Source organism: Pinus tabuliformis, chromosome J (assembly GCF_031772625.1).
Source record: "Pinus tabuliformis cultivar Carrire ecotype Pingquan chromosome J, CPIR1, whole genome shotgun sequence".
In the NCBI taxonomy this organism is placed as follows: Eukaryota; Viridiplantae; Streptophyta; class Pinopsida; order Pinales; family Pinaceae; genus Pinus; species Pinus tabuliformis.
In genome coordinates this window covers 531554573-531582458 of record NC_142295.1, presented here as the reverse complement: position 1 = coordinate 531582458, position 27886 = coordinate 531554573, and the positions used below count along the sequence as shown (strand labels likewise).

Genomic DNA, 27886 nt, shown 5'->3' with positions numbered 1-27886 from the left:
TTAAAATAGACACGGGTTGGTTTAGAATGTTAACTTCAATTTCTAGCATGGTAGCTTGATGTTCAGCTTGTCGATTCTCTAATGTTCACACTGATCCTAGGTATATTCCTTGAAACATCATTAACTGTGGTTGCCTCATGAACCACCTTTATGTTCTGGACAGATCTAGGGTTGTGTGTACAATTTCTCAACATATGTGGCTCCCCACATCCCCAACATCTTAGCGGTTCTTTGGCGTTGCTAGTTTTTTTTTGTACTGTTCTATGATCCTTAAACCAGTATAAGATTGGGCCAGGAGGGGTATCCCTCATTTCACCCCCTTCTTTCGTTGATGATCTTTAGAAAAGCTCTTTAGGTAAATCAATTTCTTTTTTTCATGCTTCTACCCATTCTACTGCCCTCTTTATTCCTCCATGACTTACCACCCTCATTCTTAATTTTAAATTGTTGATAGCATAATCTGGCCTTCCTTACCACTTCGTCCATGGTCTTTGGGTTATCAAACTCAATTCTCTCCTTATAGGAGACTAGTCAATAGTTAAAAAACTGTTGAATTTTTGGCTTTCTCATCTTTCAGATAGGGCACGTATTGCAATAAGTTCATGAATTTATTCACGAACTCATCTATGGTCAGCTGACCCAATTTTAATTCATGGAATTCTTTAGCCCGGTCATCGTAGTATCACTCACTTAGATACTGTGACTTATATTGCTTATGGAATTCTTCCCACAAAATCGTCTTTTCTTCCAACATATGAACACTTTTCCTCTCCTCCCACCACAGGGTAGCCTTCCCCTGCAATTGATAAATTTCCAATCGTGCCTTGAGGTTACTTTCATATTCATATAACTAAAAGTACTTAATCATGTTCAGCAACCATGCTTCTGCATCTTCCTCTTTTTCTCCATCAAACACATGAGGTTTGATCTTCCTAAATTCTCCTTGCAACTCTACCTTCCTCCGTTTCTTGTGTACCTTTGGTGACTCAGGATCTAAGTCTCCTCCACTTCTCGACTTGTCAGACTCTATCTTCTTCATGCCTTCCGTGTCCACACTCTTGTGGCTAGATTTCTCAATCCACTCCCTAATTAAATTTTCTTGTTCCTCACTGGCTTTCAAAAGCCTCTCGTTACTATTATGGATTTGTGCTAACTCCAATTCCAGAGTCTTCACCATGTCCAACAGTTGGGAGGATAGTGCAGTATTTCCCTCTTCCCCCAATTCTACACATAATTTTTCTCCCCTTGTGTTATCTAGCTGAAGTTTTTCCATATTCACCTTGAACTACAATTGCCGACAAACACCCAACATACATAAAAACAAACCATACATCTAATATTACACACACAATTACTAAAGTTGATGTCCCTATTCAGGCTCCAAAGTAGAACTATGGGCTCTGATACCATTCATAACATACCTCGACCATACACCACACATTTGATTTTTTTTTTCTTTCTAAACATCCAAATTGCATAGTCCAAGATAATTAGGGTTATTATCGCTCACCATTATGCCATTAGAACACATATATTCGTAATATTTTTCATGAATGTGACTTATTCATTTAAAATATACCATAGCTACCTCAATCTACATTAAATTGTTTCCACCAACCAAACTCCTTGGGATTTGATGTACTAGTTGCATATCTGGCAATTGAATTCCATCTAACAAGGTATGCACATCATGTACCTATGGAGGGAGGAAGTATTAACTATACTACATTTAATTGTTAGGTGGTAATCCAACTACTCCACTTGACTCCTCTTAAGCTTGACAGGTGCGTACTGACCCATATCACTACCTACTTGTCATTACAACCCATGTGAACGGGCACATGATGGCACAATTATTCAATATTACAATTTTCAAGGGCAGAACTAAGGTTGGTTACACTTGGCTTCAAATCGGCAGCTTGTGTGCATTTGAGCTAACCCTAACTTCCTCTTCCTCCTAGTTTCACTTTCATTTCCATTTCCCTTACCCTCATTCTTTCTTGGTGGAGGCTACAGTTCCATTATGTTCCAAGCACACATTTGTGACTTTGTCAAGTTCCAGGTTGTCTCTTGATTGATTTAGGGGATTTGTGCATCACTTAGAGCCTCTTCTTGTTCCATTTCTCATGAAAAAACCTAGTTCCCCTCGATCTGGAACAATCACGGTTTCATTACCCACTCTTTGGTGAGTTCCTACCCGTTATGAACAACTATGAGCACCCACAGGGGTGCAACGATAGTTTGGGGCCTGGTTATGTTCTCCCTCGCACTGGTGGCAGGTAATTTATTAATCGGTTTTGTTTTCCATCATTTCTTCTCTGAAACTCGGCACATTTCATTTCCAAGTTTTGATTTTGGTTAGCTTGTCTTTGTGTATCTGTGCAGGAGTGGCCCAGGTCGATATATGCTGGCAACCTCATGGCGCTTGGGCTCTACCTTCCCCACATCCAGGCAACTTATTTTCTATCTGTTGAGGTTTTAGGATATTTTTAATCCATTACCCTTAACATATGCAGACCTAATCGATGCTTCCCTCGCTTGGATGCATGCGAGCGTCAACAACCAACTTCAACAGGGCCTCCAGGTAAGGGTTTTTGCGTTTTAATTAATGGCACACTATGGCTCTAATTTGGGAATTATTTCCATCCTGCATGATTTCACAGTGACTAACATGAAATTTATTTGCCCTCGTAGGTATGCTCTACACTTGGAGTTTGAACCTACAATTCCTAGCGCGATCTAGCTTGTTTTACACTAACTATCACATGTATGATCCCAGGTTGGTGCTCTACTAGTTTCAACCTCCCTCACTTCCTGGAGTTTGAATATCGACATTGCATTTTCCTCACTGCTTCTCTGCTTAAATATTTTCCAATAAGATAAGCCTTACAGTAGGATAGACATGGGGATGTCATCACTGTTTTTTTTTTTTTTAATGGAGCAACACCTCAGCATGCCCTCCAGGGTTCGATTCAAGTTGAGTTCTGTTATATATAAACTTGAAAAGAAGGATTTTATGGTTCCATTCGTTTTTATCTATTTATCTAATTTTATTACAAGACTCCAGTTGGATGTCTAATAGTGTGTTGGCCTTCTCCAGTGTCAACAAAATATCAATCTAGGTACTCTTTTTTTTCGTTTTGTTGTTCTACAGAGCTGAGTCGTAGGCTCAGGATTTAACTATAATATGATTTGAAGCAGTCCCTAAAGTTATCCCCTCACTTGGGGTCTTTTGATATTTATCTACCTTGCATAGCGTTAGTCTTGCAAGTTTACTAAATCATGTATTGAGGACTCCTTATAGTCAATTTGTTGTTCTGACTAATTATATATAGATCTAGTTACTAAATATATGTTGATAAATATATACTCCTACCTTTTCAATGAATATAAATATATTTACACTGTGCAACACTTGCTTAATCTGATTTTTCCGGTATAGTGATTTGATTTGGTATCTTTATGGTATGCACGCTATGGACAAGTTCTCATAGACTTCGTTAATGATTTCAATTCATGCAACATTTGAAGTATACTATAAAAAATGTTTGATTCTGAATAATGTGTAGGATATTATCCTATATCATCCATATCTATTTATTTTGTTTGCAATTCCTACAATTAATATACTTGTATGCATACATTAAAATATTTACACCTCACAAGTGTAGAGTTCTTCTTTTGTTCGCTTACAAGATTGTATGTTGTGCATGCATAGGTTCCATCTACTTTGCTATGAGATTTTTACTGTTTGAAGGCATAAGCTATATAATGAATTGGTATATGCACAATATTTACCTCCATTCAAGGCCGAACTAGCATAATAGTTGTTCGGTTAATTTCCTACCGCGACTCATTGATTGCAAGGGATTAAAAATATTCACATGGATTTCATAAATTTCATCATGCATCTCATATAAGACATATAAAATTAAATACACACAGAATGTCTTCATGCATCTGGTTGTGAATGTTCAAATGAAATGCACAACTTCTTCTTGCATTAAATCTAAGCTATGTAGTGTAACTATGCATACTACATGCATGCACTTAATTAAAAGCACTTAAATGAAATGCATAGTTTTCTGCCTTTCCGTAATTTCGTCTAGAATGAAATACATTCGATCTCTTATTTACTTCCCTGCAATTTACCATAGCATGCATGCATTAAGTTAAAACATTTATTGTCTATGCATGGTTTCAGTTCCCTGTTACAACATGCATGCTATCAGTGCATTTAGATCATTATACCTTCCTTCCACCTGCAACCATTCACTTTCAAGGTATTCAAATAATATTTCCACACAAACCTATTTCTCTTCAGTAAAACTAGATACCCACATACTTCCTACTTTCAACCGTATAATAAGAGTTTCACCATTATATCAGTCAATAAATTTCACAACTTATTTCTAAACATTCAACAGATGCTTACTAGTGCTAATCACTACGAATTTCATAATAAATACTACTTCTTTGTAACTTAACTAATGGATTTATTTTCATTCAAATCACATAAATACCCACACTATTAAATGAACAGAGATTATAAAATATTCTGACCAGAACTCCAAAACAGGAAATCTATGGCCTGCACACCGTTCCACCCAACCTTGAATCATCTATGATCCCCCCCAAGCTTTGGTACTCTTGCCAAGGCTTGGTAACCCATACTAAGATTTGATAATGCTTATCTAACATTATCTTTCTCACAGATTTTTCCTTGGCAACGTCCTGCCTTCTGGGAATCTGTATCCCCTTAGCCTAGGCTTTTCAGTATTTTTTTTCCAAAAGCAAAAGCCTACTTTTCTCCTTGCAATTCTTTTATCCTCAGTATTTATCTCCCATTGAGGTGTAATATATATCCATATATATATATTTTAATTTAGGAAATTTAAATTGAATCTAATCCTTCTCAGGTTCCAGCAAGTATCATTTACTTTGGTGTTAGCCATTATGATTTCTAGTAATGGAAACAACAACTTTCTTTATTAATTTAAAACTTCATTTCCATACATAGTCAATTTGTCTCAATCGTAGTTAACCACTAGCAATAGTAACCAACAACATATCTAACTGTTTAATTACATTGGGGGTGTTACATCTCCCACCCCTTCAAACTAACACCGTCCTCATTGTATATTACTTCTATTGAAATAACCCTAGATATGTTGTCTTTATCACATCTTCTTTCTCCCATATAGACTCCTCAAGCGTAAAGTGTCGCCACTGCACCTGAGCGATGACCCGATTCCTTAGCACGGTTTCCCTCTGCTCCAAAATAAGGAGTGGTTCGAGCAGGAAGTCTCCTTCAGGCTCCGCCTAGAACAAATTCCAAGCAATTATATGAGAGTTGTCATGCATATATTTTTTTAACAATGATACATGCAATACATTATGTACTTTAACATGAGTAGGTAAAGCCAATTGGTATGCTACTGGACCTATTCGGTCCAACACCTCAAACGGTTCACAAAACCGTGGTGCTAGATTAGCACAACTACTAGTACTCAAGGTGCTTTTCTGAGGTCATGCTAGATTAACTGGGCACTTTCGTGGTCATGCCGAACAAGTTCATTTTCTAAACCTATATGCCCCATATAAAGACATAGTTGCTTTCTGGAATCGACTAGAAGCTAGTGACATATTAAAGATTGGTTCTTTAATCATAGTTGGAGATTTCAATGACACCTTGTCTATGGAAGAGTGTTTGGGAATACATTGCAAGAGGGATCCTCTGGCGAAAAGACTACAAGAGCTATTTTTTCAAATAATCTGATTGAAATCATGCCCAACCCTCTTTCTCCCACTTGGCATAATGGCAGATCTAGGGAATTTCACATTAGAAAAAGGCTGGATCTTTTTTGGTGCATGAAAATTTGCTAGACCGCTTGGGGAATCTTCACACATGGGTACATCAAACTTATATCTATGACCATCTCCCCATTATTTTGCAATGGTGGTCTGAGCCGGTATGACTTGGCATTCCATTTAAATTTAACCGTGTATGGTTGGAAGATGAAGACTTCAATGAATTGATCAAAACTTCTTGGAATTTTGTGGCTTCGAATCCTGGTACATCTTCTATGTAAATCATCACTAATAAGCTCCAATTCATAAAGAGTAAGGTCTGTATATGGGAGAGGTAGAAGAAAAAATCATTGTACATGGATTTGCAACATATAGTGGCGGAGATTGAATGATTTGGAAGAATTATGGACAAAGGGACCCCTTCCCCATCACTTATTGAAAAGCTAAAGGAGCTAGAAGGAAACAAAAGGAAGATTTTGCATATACATGAGGTCACTTGGCATTTGAAAAGTCGGCCTTTGTGGATAAAAGAGGGGGACCGAAACACAAGATTTTTCCACAGGTATGCAAATCATAGGAGAAGTTTGAACACTATTTGGCACATTAGGGGGAACAATGATACTCAGGTACACACTACATCAAAGATACAGATGGAAGTTGTTTCATATTTTGAATCTTTCTATAGTGCTCGTAATGGAATTCATATAGAAGATCAAATGTGGGGATCGAAAAGCTACCCAACCATGTTTGATGAGACACAAAATCAGCAAATTTACAGACCTATTGAACATGATGAAATACATAGGGTCCTAAAATCTTTCGCCAAAGATAAGTGTCATGGACCAGATGGCTGGATTGTTGAATTATTTCTCCACTTCTTCAACCTCATGGGGATGGAACTTCTGAATATGGCCGAAGCATACAGGATTAATGGTAATATATATTGGGCTATTAATTCCACATTCATTGATCTCATTCCAAAGACTTCAGAGTTAGATACCTTTCTGGATTTCAGACCTATCTCCTTGTGTAACATTACTTACAAACTAATATCTAAAATCTTTGAGAAATGCCTAAAGTCGACCCTCTCCACCTTCATTTCCAGGGAACAATATGTTTTTCTACACAACCACTTGATACATGACGTCGTGGCCATAGCCCAAGAATGCCTACATTTCATCCACATGAAGAAAATGGAGGGGATTGTCATGAAGGTGGACCTGCATATATATTCGTAATATTTTTCATGAACACGACTTATTTGTAATTTCTACAAAATCGGGGTCATGCTAGATTATCCTTGGTCTTTATCTCCCACTGAGGTGTATATATATATATATATATATATATATATATAGATATAAATTTAGGAATTTTAAATCGAATCTGATCCTTCTTAGATTTTGACAATTATCATTTACTCTCATGTTAGCCATTATGATTTCCAGTGATGGAAACAACAACTTTCTTTATTAATTTAAAACTTCATTTCCACACATAGTCAATTTGTCTCAATCCTAATTAACCACTAGCAATAGTAACCAACAACATATCTAACTGTTTAATTACATTGGGGGTCTTACATTGTAGTGTTGATCAATGGATATCCCTCAATTTTTTTTGGTGTTAGCAGGGGATTACGAAAAGATTGCTCTTTGTCACCCCTACTTTTTATTCTTGTTATGGACGGACTTAGTCATAAGATCTGAGAGGCAAGGTCCGTTGATATTTTCTGTGGCATAAAAATGGGAAGGGACATTGGAATTACCCATAGTTTCTTTGTTGATGACATCCTTGCATTTGTAATGGTGTCTAGATCTCAATGGCAAGCTCTAAATCATATATTCCAGGGATTTGGAGAGGCATATAGTTTTCAGGTAAATGAAAACAAATCACTCTTGCTATACGTGGGTGGAGACCGAGAAGACATTGAATTTATTGCTAGAATATTTGAGGTGGCTACACAACTCATGTGTGAGGGCCTTACTTATTTGGGATACATGATTAAGCCCAACAACTACAGGATCAATGATTGGTTATGAATTATTGATAAACTACGCAAGAAATTATTTGGCTGGTCACATAGATGGCTTACATTGGGAGGGAGATTCACTCTTACGCAATTGGTTCTAAAAAATATTTCGGTACACTAGCCTCACTTATTCATTCTACTTGCTGCTATTATATCCATAATCAGGAGCATCATGGCACACTTCATCTAGGCGGGCACCGAGAAGGGACATAAATTCCATTTGATTAAATGAGAGAAGATCACCATCCTAAGACAATATGGAGGTTGGGGAATATTAGATGTGAAAATATTTGGTTGGGCACTGTCGATCAAGTCCTTATGGCGTGCATTATTCCATGAAGGTTACTGGAGGGACATTATTCGAGCAAAGTATATTAGGCACCAAGAGGCTATGGAATGGATCAGAGAAGGCCACATAGATAAAAACTCTGGCTCTGATATCTGGATGAGTTTCAATAAGATTAGATATTGGTTTCTCAAGCACATCCACTAGTCCTTTTGCACGTGTTGTAGTATTCTCATTGGTTGAGATCGAATTATGGGTGTCAATTTAGATAATGGCCTCGCGGAGGGTAGCATCGACAAACTCCATAAACGAGGATACTTTTACTTGCCACAAGCCATTCAACGTTGGCATGGAAGGTTCCCGGTTTGGAAGAAGGCAATCAACCTTGGGTTGACAGGATAATATACTAAAGGTTGGGAAAACTAATCACAAAAATTAGAAGGTCGAGCCTATGCAGGACAATGTAGGATGACCATATATCATGGGTAGGGATTTTCCACAAAGGTTCTGTTGCGGTAGATGACACTTACCTATATATTATGTGCTCTAGACTATCTTTGCAAAACAAGAGTTAGTTTTGGAAGATTTGGAAATTGCAGGTCCCCATCAAGATCATCATATATTCCTGGTTGGTCTGGCAAGATAAAACCCCGACATGGGAAAATTTAAAAAAGAGAGACATACATGGACCAGGATTGTGCATTCTATGTCATAATTCAAATAAGAATAATTTACACCTTCTGCTGGAATGTTTGATTGATACTTCGGTATGGAGATGGACCTCTTCTTTTTTTAATTTTCATCTTCGTACTCACCCCTCGATTGAACAACGTTTGCGATGGTGGAGTGGGAGAGGAAAAAAGCATCAATCAATCCCTCTATACTTTCTGGGAATTATGGAAAGCCAAGAATGCAATCATATTTGACAATATTCCACTCAACACCCACAGAATCTGCTCCAACATAGCAACGTGGATGGGTGCCCAACATAAAAGACAAATTAAGGAGAAAGATATGAGCTATCGACACACACATTTTGGCATTTTAGTACCCGCAGGCTACTTTTATGGAGCGGCTCAAACAGGTACATGCAAACATGGAGCATGGATGGGGTTATGTCATAGGAGGAAATACAAAATTTTCTAGTTCGAACAATGGTACAAACATGAGAGCATAAATCCTAGCATTATGGGGACTCATGTGGTTTGCAAAACAAATTAATTTGGATTCTATTCACATATGTGGGGATTCAAAGGCCCTCATTAATGGGATGTTGGGGTTTTCTACACTCTCCCCACCAAAACTCGCAAGTTGGCTAAATCATATACAACATCTCAAACAATCGTTTTCGAACATTTGTTGAATTTCCATGATCTTGGGTCTAGGTTAGAATCTTAAAATCTCTGACGCTACCAAACCAAGAATCTCAACAAGAACTACTTTGCACAACGGAAAATATAAAGCAGTAAATCACATATGCACAAGTATACACAATTTTTAACAAATATTGTACAATAATGTACAACCCAATGTTCGTTATATTAAATCAATTTGAATAATACACCAGTCTATGGTATACAAGATACAATGAGAATCTTCGCTGCAACTTCTATGTCGTATCTTGTCCCACCAGTCCTTCACTCCCGTACTGCTCACTAGTTGCCCCTTAGTCCTTCAAAAGACAACACATCGAGACTCCAGGAGGGCTGCCACCTAACACTACTGCAAGTCACTTCTGTTGCATGTACACGAGCTGATCCAATCTACTCTCTAGGCTGGCCAATTCCCCTGCTCCAATATACCAATCTAGCAGTCACTTTTGTCCATCAAAGTGCTGCTCATTAGGCTCAAACTTCACCCAACCTTCAACTCTCTTCATCACTTCAACATAGCTTGTTTAGGGCTACTTTGGGTAGCCAACATGTTGCTTTCCACCAGACCAATGGCTCCCAATACTACACTATAGAATCTGCTCCTATAGAGGCTCTCGATCACCAAATCAAGCCTCCAAATTGGCTCCCACATGCTGCTAAACAAAACGATCCAAACTGATCCAAAAAACATGGATCTAACACCTGCAAGATGCACCAAAATGCATACCTTCAACTCACATTTTTGAGGTCCGCTACAAACGCTGCAACTAAGCCTGGTTAGGGCACAACTCAGTCCATTTTCCAGCTTTGTTTCTTTGCCTAGAAGTGCACCAAAATGATGTGGCTATCCTTTCTTGAGAGGCCGAGGAGGGTTGCTCCAAGTCTGGCTTGTCCCAACCCTCAACCAACCCTCGACCTACCTTCAAATGACTGTGGCATGCTACCACTGGCTCCTCCAAGCTTGTGACAACTTTATATAGGGCCTGCACACCTTTATTAGCCCTCAAAACAATTCTCCTTGCCTCGTCCCTCCAGCGAGGTACCTCAGCCCTCCTTCCAACACTTTGGCCCTCTAAGAATGACCTTGAAACAACCTTCAATGCCCACATTGTTTTGTCCAACAAAACAGGGATGTATCTCTCCTCCAACGAGCTTGTCTTCTTGTGTGTGTTGCACAAATGGATGCCTAAATGACTCCTCCTCACCTCTTATTTATACACATAAGAGGGCTCCTCCAAAACATCATACTTGTACAATTGTCACAAGGCTAATATCATTAAGCTGACGTTGACACTTCTTGTGCAAACCCACACTTTGACTTAAAAAATTCATAACTTCATTTCTAGAGCTCTGATTTGAGTGATCTTCGAAGCGTTGGAATTGCAGGGCAAGCTCTATCACTGCAAATTTTCTCATGCTCAAATTCTTCACGGTTTTGGTTAAAATCCCGATGGGTGCAAAACCCCTACCTTGGGTTCCAAGCCCACAAGTGAATCTTGTGGTGCTTTGTCATCCAATCCCTGAACCCTAGGGCTTGGAGTACCACCCAAGCTACTCAAAAATCAACAACATTACCTTCCAGCACATTCCCAGAGAAAGGAACATTGTTGCTGATGCTCTATTGAAGAGGGGTCTCACTGTGGCAGTTGGATCGATGCTCTTTCAATTTAGGGTGGATAATACTCTTGTAAAGGCAGGCACTTTACTGCTCCCTTAGTATTCTTAAGAACTACATACTTATTTTTGCTGTTTTGATTTGCTGCAATTCGGGAACAAATGCAATCTTAGATCTATGTTTTTTTGCTTTCCTATTGACACCTATTTCATGTTTTGAGGTATTTTATTATGTTTCACATTTTGGACATGGAGACTATCCTTTATCCAGATCTAATGTTTTCAATTGTCATGGAAATTTTTCTGAATGTTGTATAAACCAGTGTTTTTTCTTCTAAAACAAAAGGAAGAAAGCTCAAAAGAAATGAAGAGAAAGAGGTTCGGAAAATTTACAGCTATGAATATTATTTTTAGACGGTATGGGATAAACCACTGTTAATTATACATAACTACCAAACACAAAGATGAAAGCACTCAAGAAAGCAAAAGTTCAAGATTTTTATAACATAAAATTTATTTAAAAACTCAAAGATAAGTAGCCAATTATTGTAATTACAGGAGTTCACAGGAATGGAACTCAGCAGAGTTCCCCTCACAGCTTCCCAATGCTTGATGGTGAGAGCCAACGACACCAATATTGTGGGCACAAACACATGAATGCCTATGCCTGGATTAAATGTAGAAATCCGGTGGCATACCTTTTCCTTTTCAAAATTCTGGGCTTTTGCCATTGATTCTCTGCTTCCAAAACGCCACCTTCTTCCCCTGCATCCTGGGATATATAGGAATTTGTGATAGTGGATGCCCATGTGAAACGGAAGGAAAAAGGAAAATCCATGAGCAGTACAAAGTCAAGCTCAGTCAAGATGGTGATGGCATTGGGAAAGAGAGGAAAATACATTATCTCTACAAAGTAAAGCTCAGTCAATATGCAGCGAGAAGACTTGAGGGCAGTGGGCTCCCCTCGTCTGCAAATAACAACTTCTCAACTTTGACTGGTTTAAATATATAATGGTTAGATTTAATATGTATATCCAAGGAAATATCGCTGACCTAAAAGAGGTGAATTTAGAATAATATTTTAATCTATTTTTATAATGATTAATTGCCTTTAAAGCTCCATTGACTCGGTGGATCAATATTTTTATGAATGATTGCAACAACATTTTAGAAAACGAACAATGATCGTCATAGCCATCTAAATCATTGTGTTGAAATGTCTCGCAAAGTTTTCGAGTTTTGGAATCGATCCAAAATCTAAAATTTGAACTTTCTGTTGCTGAAAGAAGACCATTTTACCTCACAACAATACAATAGAAAGAAAGTTTTTCCTTATTTTAAAAATATTGCTGAGAGCAGACACCTGGCAGTTACCAGGAAGCCACAAATACACGGCTCTTCATTATTGCTTACAGCGAGCGGATGAAAACAAATACCTCATCCTGGTCTGAAGTTTAATTTGTTTCCTATTTGCCTATTTTGGGAACCCATATTCAAGTAAATTCAATCATTCTCCTAACAAAGTTAGATCCAACATTATATTTTTTCCCTATTCGGTTTGTCATGTACCTTTTGCAAATCTTTGTTTTGGTTGCATTGGTATAGCTCCTCATATTATATGTTATGTAGCATAATTTTAGAAGTTTCAATCCAAAGTTTTTAGGGCTTTTTAAAATAATTAGGCGATTTTTGTTAAGCAAAACCTTCCTCTTAAAATCACTTAAAATTCAATCTAGGCTCTTTATATTCATCACAATCTAAAGGTTCCAAGTATATCATTTCAAATTTACTTTAGATCAAGCCATCAACACGGATAGGTAGGAATTCTGATAATTATACATAGAGTATTGAGTAAGTTGTTTGCAATATAATTTCCTTTTATAGAAAAAGTCTATGGAGACTCTGGAGTTGCTTCCAAGATTGGAAAAGATAGTACCTTGTGATGCAGGTAAGCCTTCAATAATATAAGTTGTTGTAGAAGGCTGCAATAAAATCATTTATAGTGTCGATGCACGCTCTACCAAGGGGAGTCAAGTGCCAGAGCCTAAGATCTATAAGGTTTGGTATACACAACTCCATGCATGCCAAGTTCCATGCTTATGCACACCATGTCAGCATATGTACAATAAAAAAGAAACACTTATGAGGAAGTTTGGACATTATCACTAATAAGAAAGAAACACTTCTATGGAAGTATGAATAAATAACACTTCTGAAGAAGTTTCAACACTATTACCAGTAATGTTGATCAAACATAAGAATGTGAAAAACTATATATCCTTATAAAATACCATGATACATAGTAACAGGTATGCCGATAAGGTTGCAATATTCATGCATTCTTTTTGAATATTTGTGTACTTCCCACCATAATTTAATCAAATCTTTGCATAAAATTCAGATATTAATTTAAGCAAATGTTTGCATAAAAATTGGATATTTTTTTGTTTTCCTCAACACTTATGTAAGAGTAAACTTGTCAATGTGTAGACTTACAAGTTGTTACTAACCACCAAAATTTATGTATGTCCATGTGTGTGAGCAAGCAATTAACCAACATAGATCCATCTTAACTCTAAATTTGCCAAAAGTGTTAACAGCAATCAAATCTCTCAAAATGCGAACTTTTTTTAGTGCAAAAGTTGAAGATATTCCTTTCCTCGCTTGATAGAAGCTAAGATGGATCTTTTGATTTTATTTTTATTAAAATCTTCAGTTAATATATTTTTAGTAGTAGCGAGGATAAATAGTTTATTCAAAGTAATTATAACATTTTTTCTTTTAGATTTAATTAAAAAAATGTTATAAAATATTTTGATTGTGAAATGAGTTATGGTTTTTGTGCATGTGGTATTGTAACGAAGCTTATTTAAAAGTTAATGATATCCATGGTAAAGTGGAGATGAATATCCATAGTTAATTCTTATTATATTGTAATCATAAATTTATGTGCTTATTAATTAAATTTAAATATGGTCATAGAATCATTATTTTAATTAATATGGTAAACTCTATCTTAATTTATAGCTACTATTTATATGTTATATATTTTAATGCTTATATTATGATTTTCTTTTATCTAAAAAAATTGTTCATAATTTTATTAATATTTTTTTTTTACCATATACATGTTTACAAATATCATGGACATCACTCGAGACTAGGTTGTAGAGTGCCTATTGGCCAAATTTTTCCACTCCACATATCATTTTATTAGTTTCTCACTTGTTTATATTATATAAGTTTCACATCTATTTATTAAAACCTTGATTTAATCTCTACAAAATATCTACTAAATATTTTTATAGTAGTAGTGAGGATAGATGGTTTACATATATCTCAAAAGTAATTATAATATTTTGGCTTTTAGATTTAATTAAAAAATGTTATAAAATTAATTTAAAATAAAATAAAATATTTATATTGTGAAGTGAGTTATGGTTTTTGTGCATGTTGCATTGATTGGTCATGACACTAATGGTATTGTAACAAAACTTATTTACAAGTTAATAGTATTTGTAAATGCATGTTTCCAAAGTTAGTCATCATGGTGATGTTATTTTCTAGACATCTCTTAATTTGTACACAATAATCAAGAAATAACATCACCAAGTTAATAATATTCACCATAAAGTGGAGGCTCATACTGTAAATGTATTATAACTATTAAATTTTTATGTGCTTATTAATTAAATTTAAATATGGTTATAGAATCTTATTTTAATTTATATGGTGAAATAAGTCGTATATTTTAATATGGTATGTATATTATTGTTATTATTATTATTATTATTTTATTATTATCTAAAAAAGTGTTCATACTTTTATTAATAAAAACAAAATTACCATATTACAAATTGAAATTTATCATTTATATTAAATTTAACTTTTTATAATTAATTGAGTTAACATTTAAATGATTACAATAATTTAGGAACACTACAACATATCCCCCATATTAGGCTCTCTATTATTTTTAATTTTTTATTATTTGCTGACATGTAAATGTTTACAAATATCAACATCACCCCATACTAGGTTGTAGAGTGTTAGCCCAATTTATCCACTCTGCATCTCAAATTATTAGTTCCTCTCAAAGCAAGACTATAGATTCCATTTGTCTATCAACCAGTATTAATTTAGCTAACACTGACCAATGTGGGTTATAATTTTTTTGTTTATATTATATAAATTTCACGTCTTGTGTTTGAGATTGTTTTTTAGAATAAACAATCTGAAGAAAAAAAAAAAAATAAAAAAAAAAGAAAGAAAGAAAAAAAGAAAAAGAACAAAAAGAAAAAAAAAAAAAGGAGCTTGAAATCAGAAATTTTGCATGTATTCTCATTTTTAACATTATTAAAACCTGATTTAATTGCTGTGGAATATCCACTAAATATTTTTAGTAGTAGAGGATAGAGCATTTACATAGATCTAAAAAGTAGTTATAACATTTTTTTCTTTTAGATTTAATTAAAAATATGTTATAAAATTCAGTTAAAACAAAATATTTTTATTGTGAAATGAGTTGTGGTCTTTTGGCATGTTGTATTGATTGGTCATGATATTTTAACAAAGTTGATTTACAAGTTAATAATATTTGTATATGTATGTTTTCACAGTTTGTCATCATGGTGATGTTATTTTCTAGATATCTATATATAATCAAGAAAATAACATCACCAAGTTAATAATATCCATGGTAAAATGGAGGTGAATATCATAGTTAAGAATCTTGTTATATCATAAATTTATTATAAGCATTAAGTTTTTATGTGCTTACTAATTAAATTTAAATATGGTTATGGAATCACTATTTTAATTTATATGATGAAATGGATCTTAATTTATAGCTACTATTTAGATGTTATATATTTTAATATGATATGTATATTATGATTTTATTTTATCTAAAAAATTGTTGATAAATTTATTATTAAAAACAAAATTATAATATAACAAATTGATTTTATTATTTGTAATGTTTTATTATTAATTCAGCCAACATTTAAATGTTTACAACATACCTCTTTCCTATATAAAATTCCATATTACTTTTGATTTTTTATTATTTTTTCAATTAAGATAACATACTACAACTTTATCCCATATAATATTTACCAACATTTACACTACTATAACATTATTCTATATTAAATTATAATACATAATTACTTTTAATTTTTTATTATTTTTAATGGTCTTGAATAACAAATTTACTAATAAAAATATATAATGTTGACAAAATATATGTACTTTACCGATACAACTATCAACTTTTTAATGAATAGTTTTGGATGGCACTTTTGACCATTAAAAATATATAATTTTTCAAAATTTCATAAAAGCTTTATTATATAATTTTGGAAACTTATTTTCAAATGATAATTTTAAAAGTCAAAACCTGGTATTTGAGAAAATTTTGTTTGTTTTCATTTTTATTGTATTTACTTAATAATTGAATTTAAAAAATTAGGTTTGCAAAAAAACTTAACTCTCCTTGCTAAGTATCTTTATATCCTCTACAAATTCTGTGCATTTTTATATGCCCGTTGAATGCAGAAATCTGCAATGGACAGAATCTCAAGCCTTCTCATGGAGTGTGGTTTATACAATTCATCGAAAGGAGATAATGAAATGGAAATTTGGATTTTTTAATAATTTGTTTTGTGTTTAAATGTTTTTGCTCCACGAGGAGGACTGCTGCAGGAGAGCTCGCTCTGGCATCTGCGGCTAGGGTTTGACTGCGTGCTCAGACGACACAGACTGCTCTCTGCAGAGAACCAGCAAGGACCTGACGACCTGCGCAGGCTTTTCAACACAAAGGAGGAAAGGGCGCAGGACACATGGGAGACCCCCAGGGGGGGGCTTCTGCAACCTCCCCCAGCGCACAAAAAGAACAGCAACACGATGAAAGATCTATCCGATTCGGATCAATCAATGAAAACGTGATCAATCCCGAAATCTTGCGCCAGAATGAACGCAAAGGAAAAGAGAACTTGAAAGATAAGGTAAATGGAGAAACTGTACGGCCATCCTCATCAGAGGGAACTCAGAAAGTCTCTTCAGCCACATGCAAACCAATAGCCACAGATAGACCCAGAATAGAACTGCCAGGGGAAATAATAGAAGCACGAATCCAATACATGACTGACCATGCACTCATAGGGAAGTTCATAGGGTTTTGGCCGACAGAGAAAGCCCTGTACAGTTGGATTGCTGCGAAGTGGAAACCTAAGGGAGATGTGACACTGCAGTTAGGCCCAAAAGGGTTCTTCACTGCAATCTTTTTCTGTCTGGAAGATAAACATAGAATACTGGTTGAAGGTCCTTATTTCTTCAACTCGGCAGGCCTTTACCTAAGGGAATGGGGTCCCAGATTTAACCCAGATCAGGAGGATCTCACTTGGGCACCAGTCTGGATAAGACTCTATGGACTACCAGATGAATATTGGCATGAGAATATTCTGAAAAATATAGGAAATGGTTTAGGGGAATATATCAGGACGGCTGAGGAAACGAAACTCCGAAGATTCACATCCTACGCCCGCTTATGCGTCTTCATGCGCCTGGACAAAGCCCTGCCGGAATCGGTAAGTCTCTCTCACCATGATCATGAGTGGATTCAGCCTTTAGACTATGAACATGTTCCGTTTCGCTGCCGTAAATGCCACGCCATAGGGCATCTATTCAGAGACTGCCCCCTGAATGTTCAAGAAAAAGCCCCTTCACCCTCTGAGTCTCAGCCCAATGATGGCTTTACCAAAGCCCCAACTCGAAAGAGAGCGCATAAAAAACCACCCTCTGGGAAGAAACCCAAATCGAATACTGGTCCTGAACATTCAGTCAGGAACAGCTTTGGCATCTTGGCTAATTTCTCGGATGATCACAACACCTCCCCCCCTCCAAGTTCGGACCACCCCTCCTCCTCTTCACAGCCTCCTCCCGAAGCCCACCTTTCCAAATCCCACCCCTCCAAGGTACCCCCTATCCTCATTGTGGAGAGCAAAGAAAAACAACAGGACAAAGGCATCGAAATGGAGGTTGATGGATCCTCAGGCCCCGTCCAGGATTCAAGTATTCCCGTGGAAGAGGACAATCAGGTGCAACATATGGAGGAAGAGCCGGAAAGTATAGATCTATATGGTCTAGACATACTTGAACTAGAAGCAGCATGCAAGAGAAAAGCATATGAAAGTATCCCAGAAATACAGCTGGATAAACTGGAAATGGTCATCTCCAGGGCCTACTATCAGAATCAGCTAGGCATTCAGCCAGGCAGTCACTGGGATCTCAGTCAAACCCCAAAAGACTCCAAAAAAAGAGGAAGAAGAACAGACCTCCAAAGAACAATAGCGCTTGGAAAGATTCTGGTAGACTCCGGTAAGTATGCTAAGCTTACGAAGTACTACAAGCCATCCCCCATTAGTGAATCATGAAGCTCATCTCATGGAACCTCAGGGGGCTCAACGGCTCAGGAAAGCTCAGAATGCTCAAAAATATGATTAAAATAGAAAAGCCACAAATTTGTTTTTTCCAGGAAACAAAATGTAATAGCACTACTTTAGAAAAAATCTTCACCAAAGCATGGTCAGGATGTCAATCAGTAGCTGTAGATGCTTCGGGTGCTTCAGGGGGATTAGCCATTGCATGGAACCCTCAGGCCCTTACTCTGTCGGAATTCCATGCCTCACATAATCTCATTCAGGCTATCTTCCACATAGTAGGCACTAATATTCATGGGCACCTCTCGAATGTCTACTTCCCCCAGGAAGCAAAGGAAAAGATGGCTCTCCTCGACACATTAGAAATCCTCAACGCCAATCGCAAGCACCCTCTGTGGATTGCGGGAGGGGACTATAATATGATCACAAATTTAGAGGAGAAGCTTGGAGGTAGAAACAAGCTGGAGCAGGAAAACATCCACTTCAAAAACTTCATTCAGAATGCATCCTTGATTGATTTACAGTTTTGCAATGGCACTTTTACGTGGAGTAATCGCAGAACAGGCACTCATCAAATTGCTACCAAGCTGGATCGCTTTCTCATATCTGATAACTCGATCCACTTAGGGGGAGATTTCTCGGCGGCCATCTTACCCCACGCTGGCTCTGATCACTGGCCGATTGCCCTTCAATGGCAACGCCCAGGCAATAAAACGCGAAGGCCTTTCCGTTTTGAGGAGTTTTGGTTCACTCATCCCTCTCTCAGAGACTTCGTCAATACCACATGGACCTCCTTCCGCCCGCAAGACGGCTCCAAAATGTTTCAGTTTCAACAGAAACTCAAACATTTAAAGCTCTGCCTCAAGCGATGGAATCGAGAGACATTTGGAAACATATTCAAGGAACAAAATGTTCTTCAAAAAGAAATGGAGGAACTGCAAAGAGAAATAAGCACATGCGGGCATACCGAGCGAACACTCGCACAGGAACAGCGCATCCACACTCAGCTAGAAGAAAGAAGAAGGCAGGAGGAGATATACTGGAAGCAGAAATCAAGAATCAGATGGCTCAAAGAGGGAGAAAGAAATACAAAATTTTTTCATAGAACAACAGTGCAACGCAGATTGGGCAACAATATTCCATTCATTCAAAAACCAGGCGGAGAAAAGGTGGAGCAACATGAGGAAATCGAAAATACTCTCCTCGATCACTTCAAGCAGGTTCACCAAGAACCCGACATTGACAGAAATCCGGCAATTGAAAGAATCACCCGCAATATACCAAAACTTATCACCGAAGAGCATAATAAGATCCTCCTCAGCCCAATTCAAATGCAGGAAGTAGACAATGCAATGACTCAGTTCAAAGATGGAAAAGCTCCCGGCCCGGATGGGTTTACCACTTCTTTCTTTCACAGGTTCTGGGATTTGATTAAGATGGAAGTCTGGGAGGTGGTGGAGGAGTCGAGAGTTGCTCATTGGTTACTTCCCTCGCTCAATACCACCTTCATTGCCCTAATTCCAAAAGAAGAGGATGCGCTCAAACCGGACAAATTTCGGCCCATAGCTCTTTGCAATGTCATATACAAGGTCATATCGAAAGTCATTGCGAACAGGCTAAAGCCCCTCCTGCCAATGCTCATCTCGCCAGAACAATCCGGGTACGTGGAAGGCCGACAGATTCTAGACGGAATCATCCACACTCATGAGATTGCTCATTCTCTCAAGCACTCCAAGCAGGCAGGTATGCTCCTTAAACTGGATCTTTCCAAGGCCTTTGACAAACTCAGTTGGAATTATATTCAGCAAGTGTTAACAGCTTTTGGTTTCAGCCCCACCTGGGTTCGCTGGGTTATGAGCCTTATCTCCTCCTCTAGCTTCTCCATCCTAATTAATGGGATCCCCTCTCGCCCTTTCTATCCCTCCCGTGGTATTAGGCAAGGTGACCCCCTCTCCCCCTTCCTCTTTGTTTTGATGGCTGAAGGACTGGGGCGTCACATTAAGAATAGCCTCCACATGCACCAGCTTAAAGGTATCTCCATTCATCACCTGCCCGCTACCTCCCATCAGCAATTTGTTGATGACACGATGCTGTATGGATACCCTTCTGCTCAAGAAGCATCAGTTTTCAAAGCTATCCTTTCTGACTTCTCAGAAGCCTCTGGGACCAATATTAATTGCTCCAAATCGCAGATTTTCTTTTTTAATACTCCCCCAGTAGTCAAGTCTGCCATAGTCCGTATCCTGGGATTCCCTGGGGCCTCTCTCCCTTCAAAGTACCTTGGAGCTCCCCTCACTACCTCAGCCATCACTCACTCCTCTTGGCGAAATCTAATTGAAAAGCTTGAATCTAGGCTCAATCAATGGACTCACAGAACCCTTAACCTTGTCAGCCGGGCGGTTCTCATCAAAGCTGTCCTTCAAGCTATGCCGCTGTACCTTTTCTCCATCTTGGCAGCGCCTAAATGGGTCCTAAAAAGATTAAGGAAAATTCAGAGAAATTTCCTATGGGGGAGCAACGCTACCAATCGCAAGTGGGCACTGGTAAAATGGAGCTCCGTTTGCAAGCCAAAGGCAAAAGGAGGAATTGGATTAAGAGATCCGGAGCACAGCAATGCCATCATGGGAGCCAAGATCTGGTGGCAATGGCTCACCAATACAGGAAAGCCGTGGGTCACTCTATGGTCAGCAAAATATGCAAACCAGCGACCCCAGGAAGAGCTTATCAGGATGGAACCCAGTAACAAGGGCTCATTAATTTGGAATGCAGCCAAGGAACATTATAAAATGATCCAGAAGCACAGCTTCTGGGAGGTGAGAAATGGCAAGAATGCTAGATTCTGGACGGATGCATGGAATCAAATGCCCACCCTCAGCAATGTCCTGAACCAGCCTTTGCAACATATGGAGGAGGAAACACAGACTACCAAGATCAGGCACTTTTGGACCCAGGACTTGGAGAAAGGATTCAGAATCTGGAAGCCAGGCAATCAAATCCTCTCTAATGTAAATCGCCAGTCATCCACAGCTCTGGAAATTGAGCTCAGCAAAAGAAAAATCAGATACGACGAAAGGGAGGATATCATAAGATGGGGATATCTACCTAAGGGAGCGTTCACCACATCTGAAGCTTATAAAATTATGTGCAATGATGCTGTTCCTCAAGACCCAATCTGGGGCCAAATTTGGAACTCAGGCTCGTGGCCAAAGATATGTCACTTTCTCTGGTTGGTAGGGCATCAGAGAATCCTAACTTGGGACAAGCTTCGTAGAAGAAATTTCCATGGACCCTCCATATGCGTTAACTGCTGCGCCCATGAGGAAACGCTCCAACACTTGTTGGACTCGTGTCCTCTAGCCAACCAACTATGGGAGAAAGCAAGCTTTCGCTGCCAAAAAAGATGCAGACTTGAAGTAGAAATCACGAACTCCATACGTCAATGGCAAAAGGACCCGTATAAGAGTAACATCCTCAATCATCTTTGGCGATTGATTCCTGGGCTAATCTTATGGAGTATCTGGAAGGAGCGAAACAAACGCATCTTCAAAAATCAACGCTCCTCCATGGACACAATCTGGCATATGCTCTGCAAAAACATCCAAGAAACTCTGATGACAAGATCATGGAAGAAGGAGGATTGGCCTACCCTAGACAATGAGAAAGCCATCATGGAGAATTGGCAGATCAGAGGCATCAATGGCACGGACCAGCAGAACTCCCCTATGAACGGCAAGGACGAACAAGCTGAATGGAAGCCTCCGCCAAAGCACACTTTCAAACTTAACTTTGATGGTGCCTCAAAAGGAAATCCTGGATTAGCAGGATTTGGGGGAGTAATAAGAAATCATGAAGGAACTCCCATAACTCTCTTTTATGGAAGCATTGGCTGGGACACCAACAACTCAGCAGAATTGGAAGGATTGTGGCAGGGTATTCAGCTCGCTAGCGAGTTAAACCTCTATCCTCTGGAGGTTGAAGGAGACTCCCAAATCCTCATCAATATGGCAAAAAAAATCCTAAACGGATCTCAAGCCAAAAAAGTAGCAACCAGCTGGAGGCTGGAAGCGCGTCTGGAAGCTATAGAACAGAAGCTTCAAAGCAACAGAGCTATCACCTTCATTCACACAAAGAGGGAGGGCAATAAGATAGCGGACTACATGGCCAATGTTGGAGTGGGAACTAATCACTCTCTACTTACTGGACAGCTGAAGGACATATTATCAAATGAGGAAGCCCAAGAATGTTCGCGACTGGTCCAAATGGAGGAAACGCCCCCGGATGCGGGTGGTTAACGCGATGGGACGGGAGATGGAAGCCAGCCACATGCCGCTCCATGGGCATCACGTGGCCTTCCATGCGAGAGGACGGGGGACGGCACACTCCTGGTTTAAATTGAAGGGACGGGGGATTGCAGATATGAATGCCCAGAGCACTGATGCAGTTATGGCGGATGGGATATCGAGGCGGGTTGGTGACGATGGCGAGCTTATATCCGGCTGGGAGCAAGGAATTATGGTTATGCAGCACTTGGCTGGCCTCTCTGGTGTTGAAACGGCCCCCTCTCAGGCGGTGGAGTATATTACAGTGCTGGTTCTGGTTTGCGACGGTTTGGCTCATCTGGCAGTTGGCAGGGAGGCTCAAATCACCATGGTGAGACCCAGACAAAGGTTGCTGAGCCGTCGTGGTTCCTCCAGAGGCGGGGGCTCGAGCAGACCTGTGAGAAATGTAATGAGGCACTGCTGCCACTGTAATCTGGTAAGCTCCATTGGAGCCGCTCCCCTGCTCTCCGGCCATCATCTGGATGCAGAGGCTTCCAGCTCGGCCTCCTTGCCAGCCTTCGGCTCCACGATTTTCAACTTCACCAGCTCCACGGCAAATCTGAGAATTAGTGCTCATGTCTCCATTCTATTCATCGAGAGCCCTCCGGAGGTGGATGACCCCATGGATGCTCAGGAGCAGGGGACGCAGGACCACCAGAAGGATGCAGAGCAAGTTCCGACTGCTGAGATGGAGCAGGATGACAAGAGCCGGGCCATCATTGAAGATACTTCCAAGCAATCCCAGAATGCTCCAACAGCCACCGCGGGGGAAGTGGAAGCGACCTCGCCTACCCATGCTGAGCAGGATTACTACGGCTGGTACCCAATTGTGGAGGAGAAAATGGATGAGCCGAGCGAATAATCTCGCCGGCGCCCCTGCTCCACCTGGGCGCAAGCACGCTGCCGTCTCCTGGTTTGTTGTTGTGTCAGTCTATGGTTTTTGTTTCAGAATATCAAAGCTGATAGGTTTTTGTGTCTCCCCTGCGCGGGACGACCTGAACAGTCTTTTTTGTGTCAATGGTGTTAGTTCTTTCTGTATCCCCTGCGCGGGCTTGTGTGTCTATGGACAGTCTTAGTTTTGTCTCAGTTTTGTCTATGTCTGGGCAAGAGCAAACGGGTCTAACCTGATGTATTTTGTACTCTGTAAATATTTAATAGAATAGTTTTGTTACCGAGAAAAAAAAAATGTTTTTGCTCCACTTAATCCCAGAAATTTTGAAGGAAAAATTTATTTTAAATATCAAAATTCTAAAAACCAGAATTGATGATGTATTCTAAATATCAAAATTCTAAATACCAGAATTGATGATGTGACTTGCATTCATATTGCTAGGTTGCTAGGTAATATAGGGTTTGGAAGCGGTCAACTTTCCTAGACCTCACATGGGCCCAAATTACAAGACTCTGTGAAGGAAATTCAAGCAAAAGGCAGTCTATTACAAGGAAAGATCCTGATGCATAGCAGTCGACAGCATAGATTTCAATCAAGTTTGACTAAGAACTAAGGGGACTGAAAACGGAAAGTTAATTTTTTTTTGAGGTCACAACACCTTTTCTCACGAACTTTGAACCTGAAGTTTAAACTAAACCTTAATCCAATTAATTGATATTCATAGAATTGAAAACGATCTTTCGAACAGAGCTCAAGCAATTAGACAGGAATCAGCCACAGGGACACCACCATGTCCAACTAAGCTAACCCTGATTAACAAATTTATTCTCATCTTTTTCTGGGTATATGGATTGCCTAACGGGAGGCAATCGTGGGAGATTTATTTTGATATCCAGGATCAAGTTTTATTCAGCATCTAATTTCAAAGAAATAGTATACTGGGGAGTTGCCCCTGGGAATAAATGAAAAGATTGACTTGTAATATATGTTTAAATAGAAATCAAGAGAAAGCTAAATAGAACTGCAAATATTTGAGACTGATTTGGGATGTATGGATGATCATCTTTCACCGAATCTCATCACTGTGCTAACTAATCATCACAGGGCTTTTTAAGCAATGAAGTTTCCTGAAGTTCCATGTTTATTTGTTACATCTAGGATTGAAGTTTATCTGATTAACATACTCTGTTTTCAATCAAAATACTGATACAAGTTTTATGTTTGTAATCACTTTCTTTATTATTAATAAAAAGTGTTTTTTCTGATTAGGAAAAAAACCTTCAGAGACAGAAAAATTATAACTATTTTTAAATTTTCACAACTTATTCACTCTTTTGTATAAGCAAAAACATGGTTTTATTTTATAGGTTAAGCATGAGATCGTAATTTTCCTTCTGGAATGGAATAATATGATGAATTTGATGAATTTTTCCAATAAAATATATATAGTAATTTTTTTTCAGTCTCAAGAAATTGAGCTTGGAGTAGCTTTCAGGCATACATAGTGTTGGTTAGGATTAGACCATGAAAACTATAAAACCCCACCTAAGGGTTAGACCACATCCCATAACTATATAGTAATTTATTCTAGTTACAAATCAGAATAAAATGGATAACAGAACAATTATAAAGTATAAAGATGAAAGGTAAACAGGAATGAGGAGGAAGAGGCTCGGAAATGTTTAAACCATGAATATTAATTTTAGATGGTATGAGATAAACATGTTCCACTGTTAATTATATACATCAGAATTAAAATGCATAATCAAACCTGCAAATACAAAGATGAAATCACTGGAAAAAGCAAAAGTTCAAAAAAGGTATAATTGTAAAAACCATTTAAAAGTTCAAAGATAAATAGCCAATTACTGTAGTTACAAGAGTTAATACATTTCGATTGAAGATTGAGAGATCCTAGTTACAAAATTGTGTTGGGATGAATCTACAATCCCAAACACATTCCGGGTCGGGTTAATAAGATAGATTCCAGAAAATTATTATAAAATGGATCAACAACAAAGTTGAGGTATTACAACAATATATTTAATATAAATTTAAATGTCAAAATTGTTGATATTGAACTTGGGTAAGCCTCATGTCTCGAAACCACTCACAGATAAACCCATCTGATTGTTGTAATCCGTGAAGTATGCACTATTCTGTAAACGTATTTGGTGATGGACTTTAGCAATAAAATCATCGCATTTCTGCTTCAATTCATCATCTGTCACCATCGGTTCAGATTTCACAAGAACATGATCCTCGGCCATCAATTTTTTCATGTCAGAATCGTCTTGGCCTCTGTCTTGTGTCATACCATTAACACCGCTGCGGGTTCGCTTAGCAGATGGTTTTTTCTGCTCAGGTTGTGTAACAGTAAGACTCATGGAAATGGAATTAGTCCATTCAATTTTTCCAGGAGCTTCTCTGCTTTCCGTCCCAGTCCCCTCCAAAGCGTTCTGCTGCTTTGGCCTGGTTTCAATTTCCTTCACAAATGCACTTGAATCTCCATGTTGCTCGGTACTGGAAGTTACACAGAACAATCCCGATTGGATGGAGAGAAGAACGATGATGATATTACACAAAATCAACCAGAAGACTGAATCAAGACGCCGAAGCTCAACTTGGGTGAAACAACATATAGGAATCGAACTTAGCAGAGCTCCCCTTACATCTTCCCAATGCCTGATAATGAGAGCCAAGGAGACCAACATCATGGGCACAAACACATGAATGCCTATGCCCGGATTACTTGGAGAAATCCGGTGGCATACTTTTCCCTCTTCAAAATTCAGGGCTTTTGCCATTGATTCCTCTGCTTCAAGAGCGCCACCTCCTTCCCCTGTAGCTTGGGATTTATAGGAATTTGTGATAGTGGATGCCCATGTGAAACGGAAGGAAGTGCGAAAGAGAGTAAAATCCACGATGACTACGAAGTCAAGGTCAGTCAAGATGCAGAGAGGAGACTTGAGGGCAGTGGGCTCCTATGGTCTATTGTTAATAACTGCTCAACTTTGACTGATTTGGACATTGACTAGATTTACTGTGTATGTCCGAAAAAATATGAGGGGTGAATTTAGAATTTAGGGGTCGAAAATAAACGAGTAATTGTTGCCATAATCCTTACTGAACTTAGGAATTTGCTGCTAAGCTCAGGTAATTTAAAACTCCATGGTCCCAATGGTAAAATTATTGGGAAGTGTGTTTTATGAATGATTTCGACCTCATTTAAAACAAATTAATGATCGCCATAACCGTCTAAATCATAGTGTGGATTTGTCCCACAAAGTTTTCGCGTTTTTGAATAGATACGAAATTTAAAATTTGAACTTCCTGTTATTGAATTGAAAAAGAGAAAGCCATTATACCTCACATAAATAAAAAGGAGGTTTTTCTTACTTTAAAAAAGCGTTCGTGAGAAGAGCCCTTCGGCACTAGGCAGTTTCACGACGCGGACAAAATACGCGGCTCTTCATTAATTTGAACTTCTTGTTGTTAAATTGAAAACAAATGGAGCCATTTTACCTCACAACAATAAAAAAAGAAGAAGAGGTTTTTCCTATTTAAAAAAACGCGTAGTCTAACGAGGCGAAGGAGTTGCCCGGAAAGTTATGGAAATTCCGGTCATATTTAGAGAAAATCCGGTAAGGATTTTTGTAAATTTAAGTTATAGTTGTTAAACTTCAAAATTTTAGGTGTCTTAGTCATTTTTTATGATGGTGAATCCATTTCCACCATCAAAAACACGATTCAAACACTGTCTCTACAAGATTTTTTGAAATTTTTTTGCCCGGATTCTAGCTACTTTTGGCCATCCAGGGAATTCCTCCGCCTCGTTAGACAACTCCTTAAAAAAAACGCTGAGGTTAGATGCTCCTGCATCATGTAGTAAGGCATGAACCTACTAGTATTAGATGCAGGAGAATATTTAAGAAAGCAGATAGGTTGGCATTCCTGGATAAATTTTAAGAGCATAATACTGAACTGACTAGATCATTTGCAAGGTCATTTGACGGGGTCCATATTTGAAAATGTAACTCCTACTTGTCTTAGTTTTGATTCTTACTAAGTAAAGGACTCTGTTCCTAGTAGTTAGGATCTATTTCCTACACTAGTG

At 38.2% G+C, this 27886-nt stretch overlaps 1 protein-coding gene and 1 long non-coding RNA gene across 4 annotated transcripts; one reads left to right on the top strand and one right to left on the bottom strand.

Annotated features, from left to right (window-relative positions):
- The first annotated feature begins 1874 nt into the window (after window positions 1–1874).
- Window positions 1875–3349, top strand: LOC149228106 (uncharacterized). 3 transcript variants are annotated; one of them, XR_016247186.1, is made up of 3 exons: window positions 1875–2279; window positions 2363–2584; window positions 2695–3349. It is a non-coding gene; the product is annotated as an uncharacterized LOC149228106 (long non-coding RNA). The 3 variants fall into 3 exon arrangements; XR_016247185.1 differs by having other exon boundaries at window positions 1886–2279; window positions 2386–2584; window positions 2780–3349; XR_016247184.1 differs by having other exon boundaries at window positions 1888–2279; window positions 2386–2584.
- A 22350-nt stretch (window positions 3350–25699) lies between these two features.
- Window positions 25700–26618, bottom strand: LOC149228105 (uncharacterized). Its single transcript, XM_089375642.1, has one exon. The coding sequence runs from the start codon at window positions 26574–26576 to the stop codon at window positions 25863–25865; it is 714 nt and encodes a 237-aa protein (XP_089231768.1). The 5' UTR covers window positions 26577–26618; the 3' UTR covers window positions 25700–25862.
- Between the last annotated feature and the right edge of the window lie 1268 nt (window positions 26619–27886).

What these genes read in the sequence shown, in the direction of transcription:
- LOC149228105 (XM_089375642.1), bottom strand. Translation starts at nt 26,576, where the DNA reads ATGGCAAAAGCCCTGAATTTTGAAGAGGGAAAAGTATGCCACCGGATT.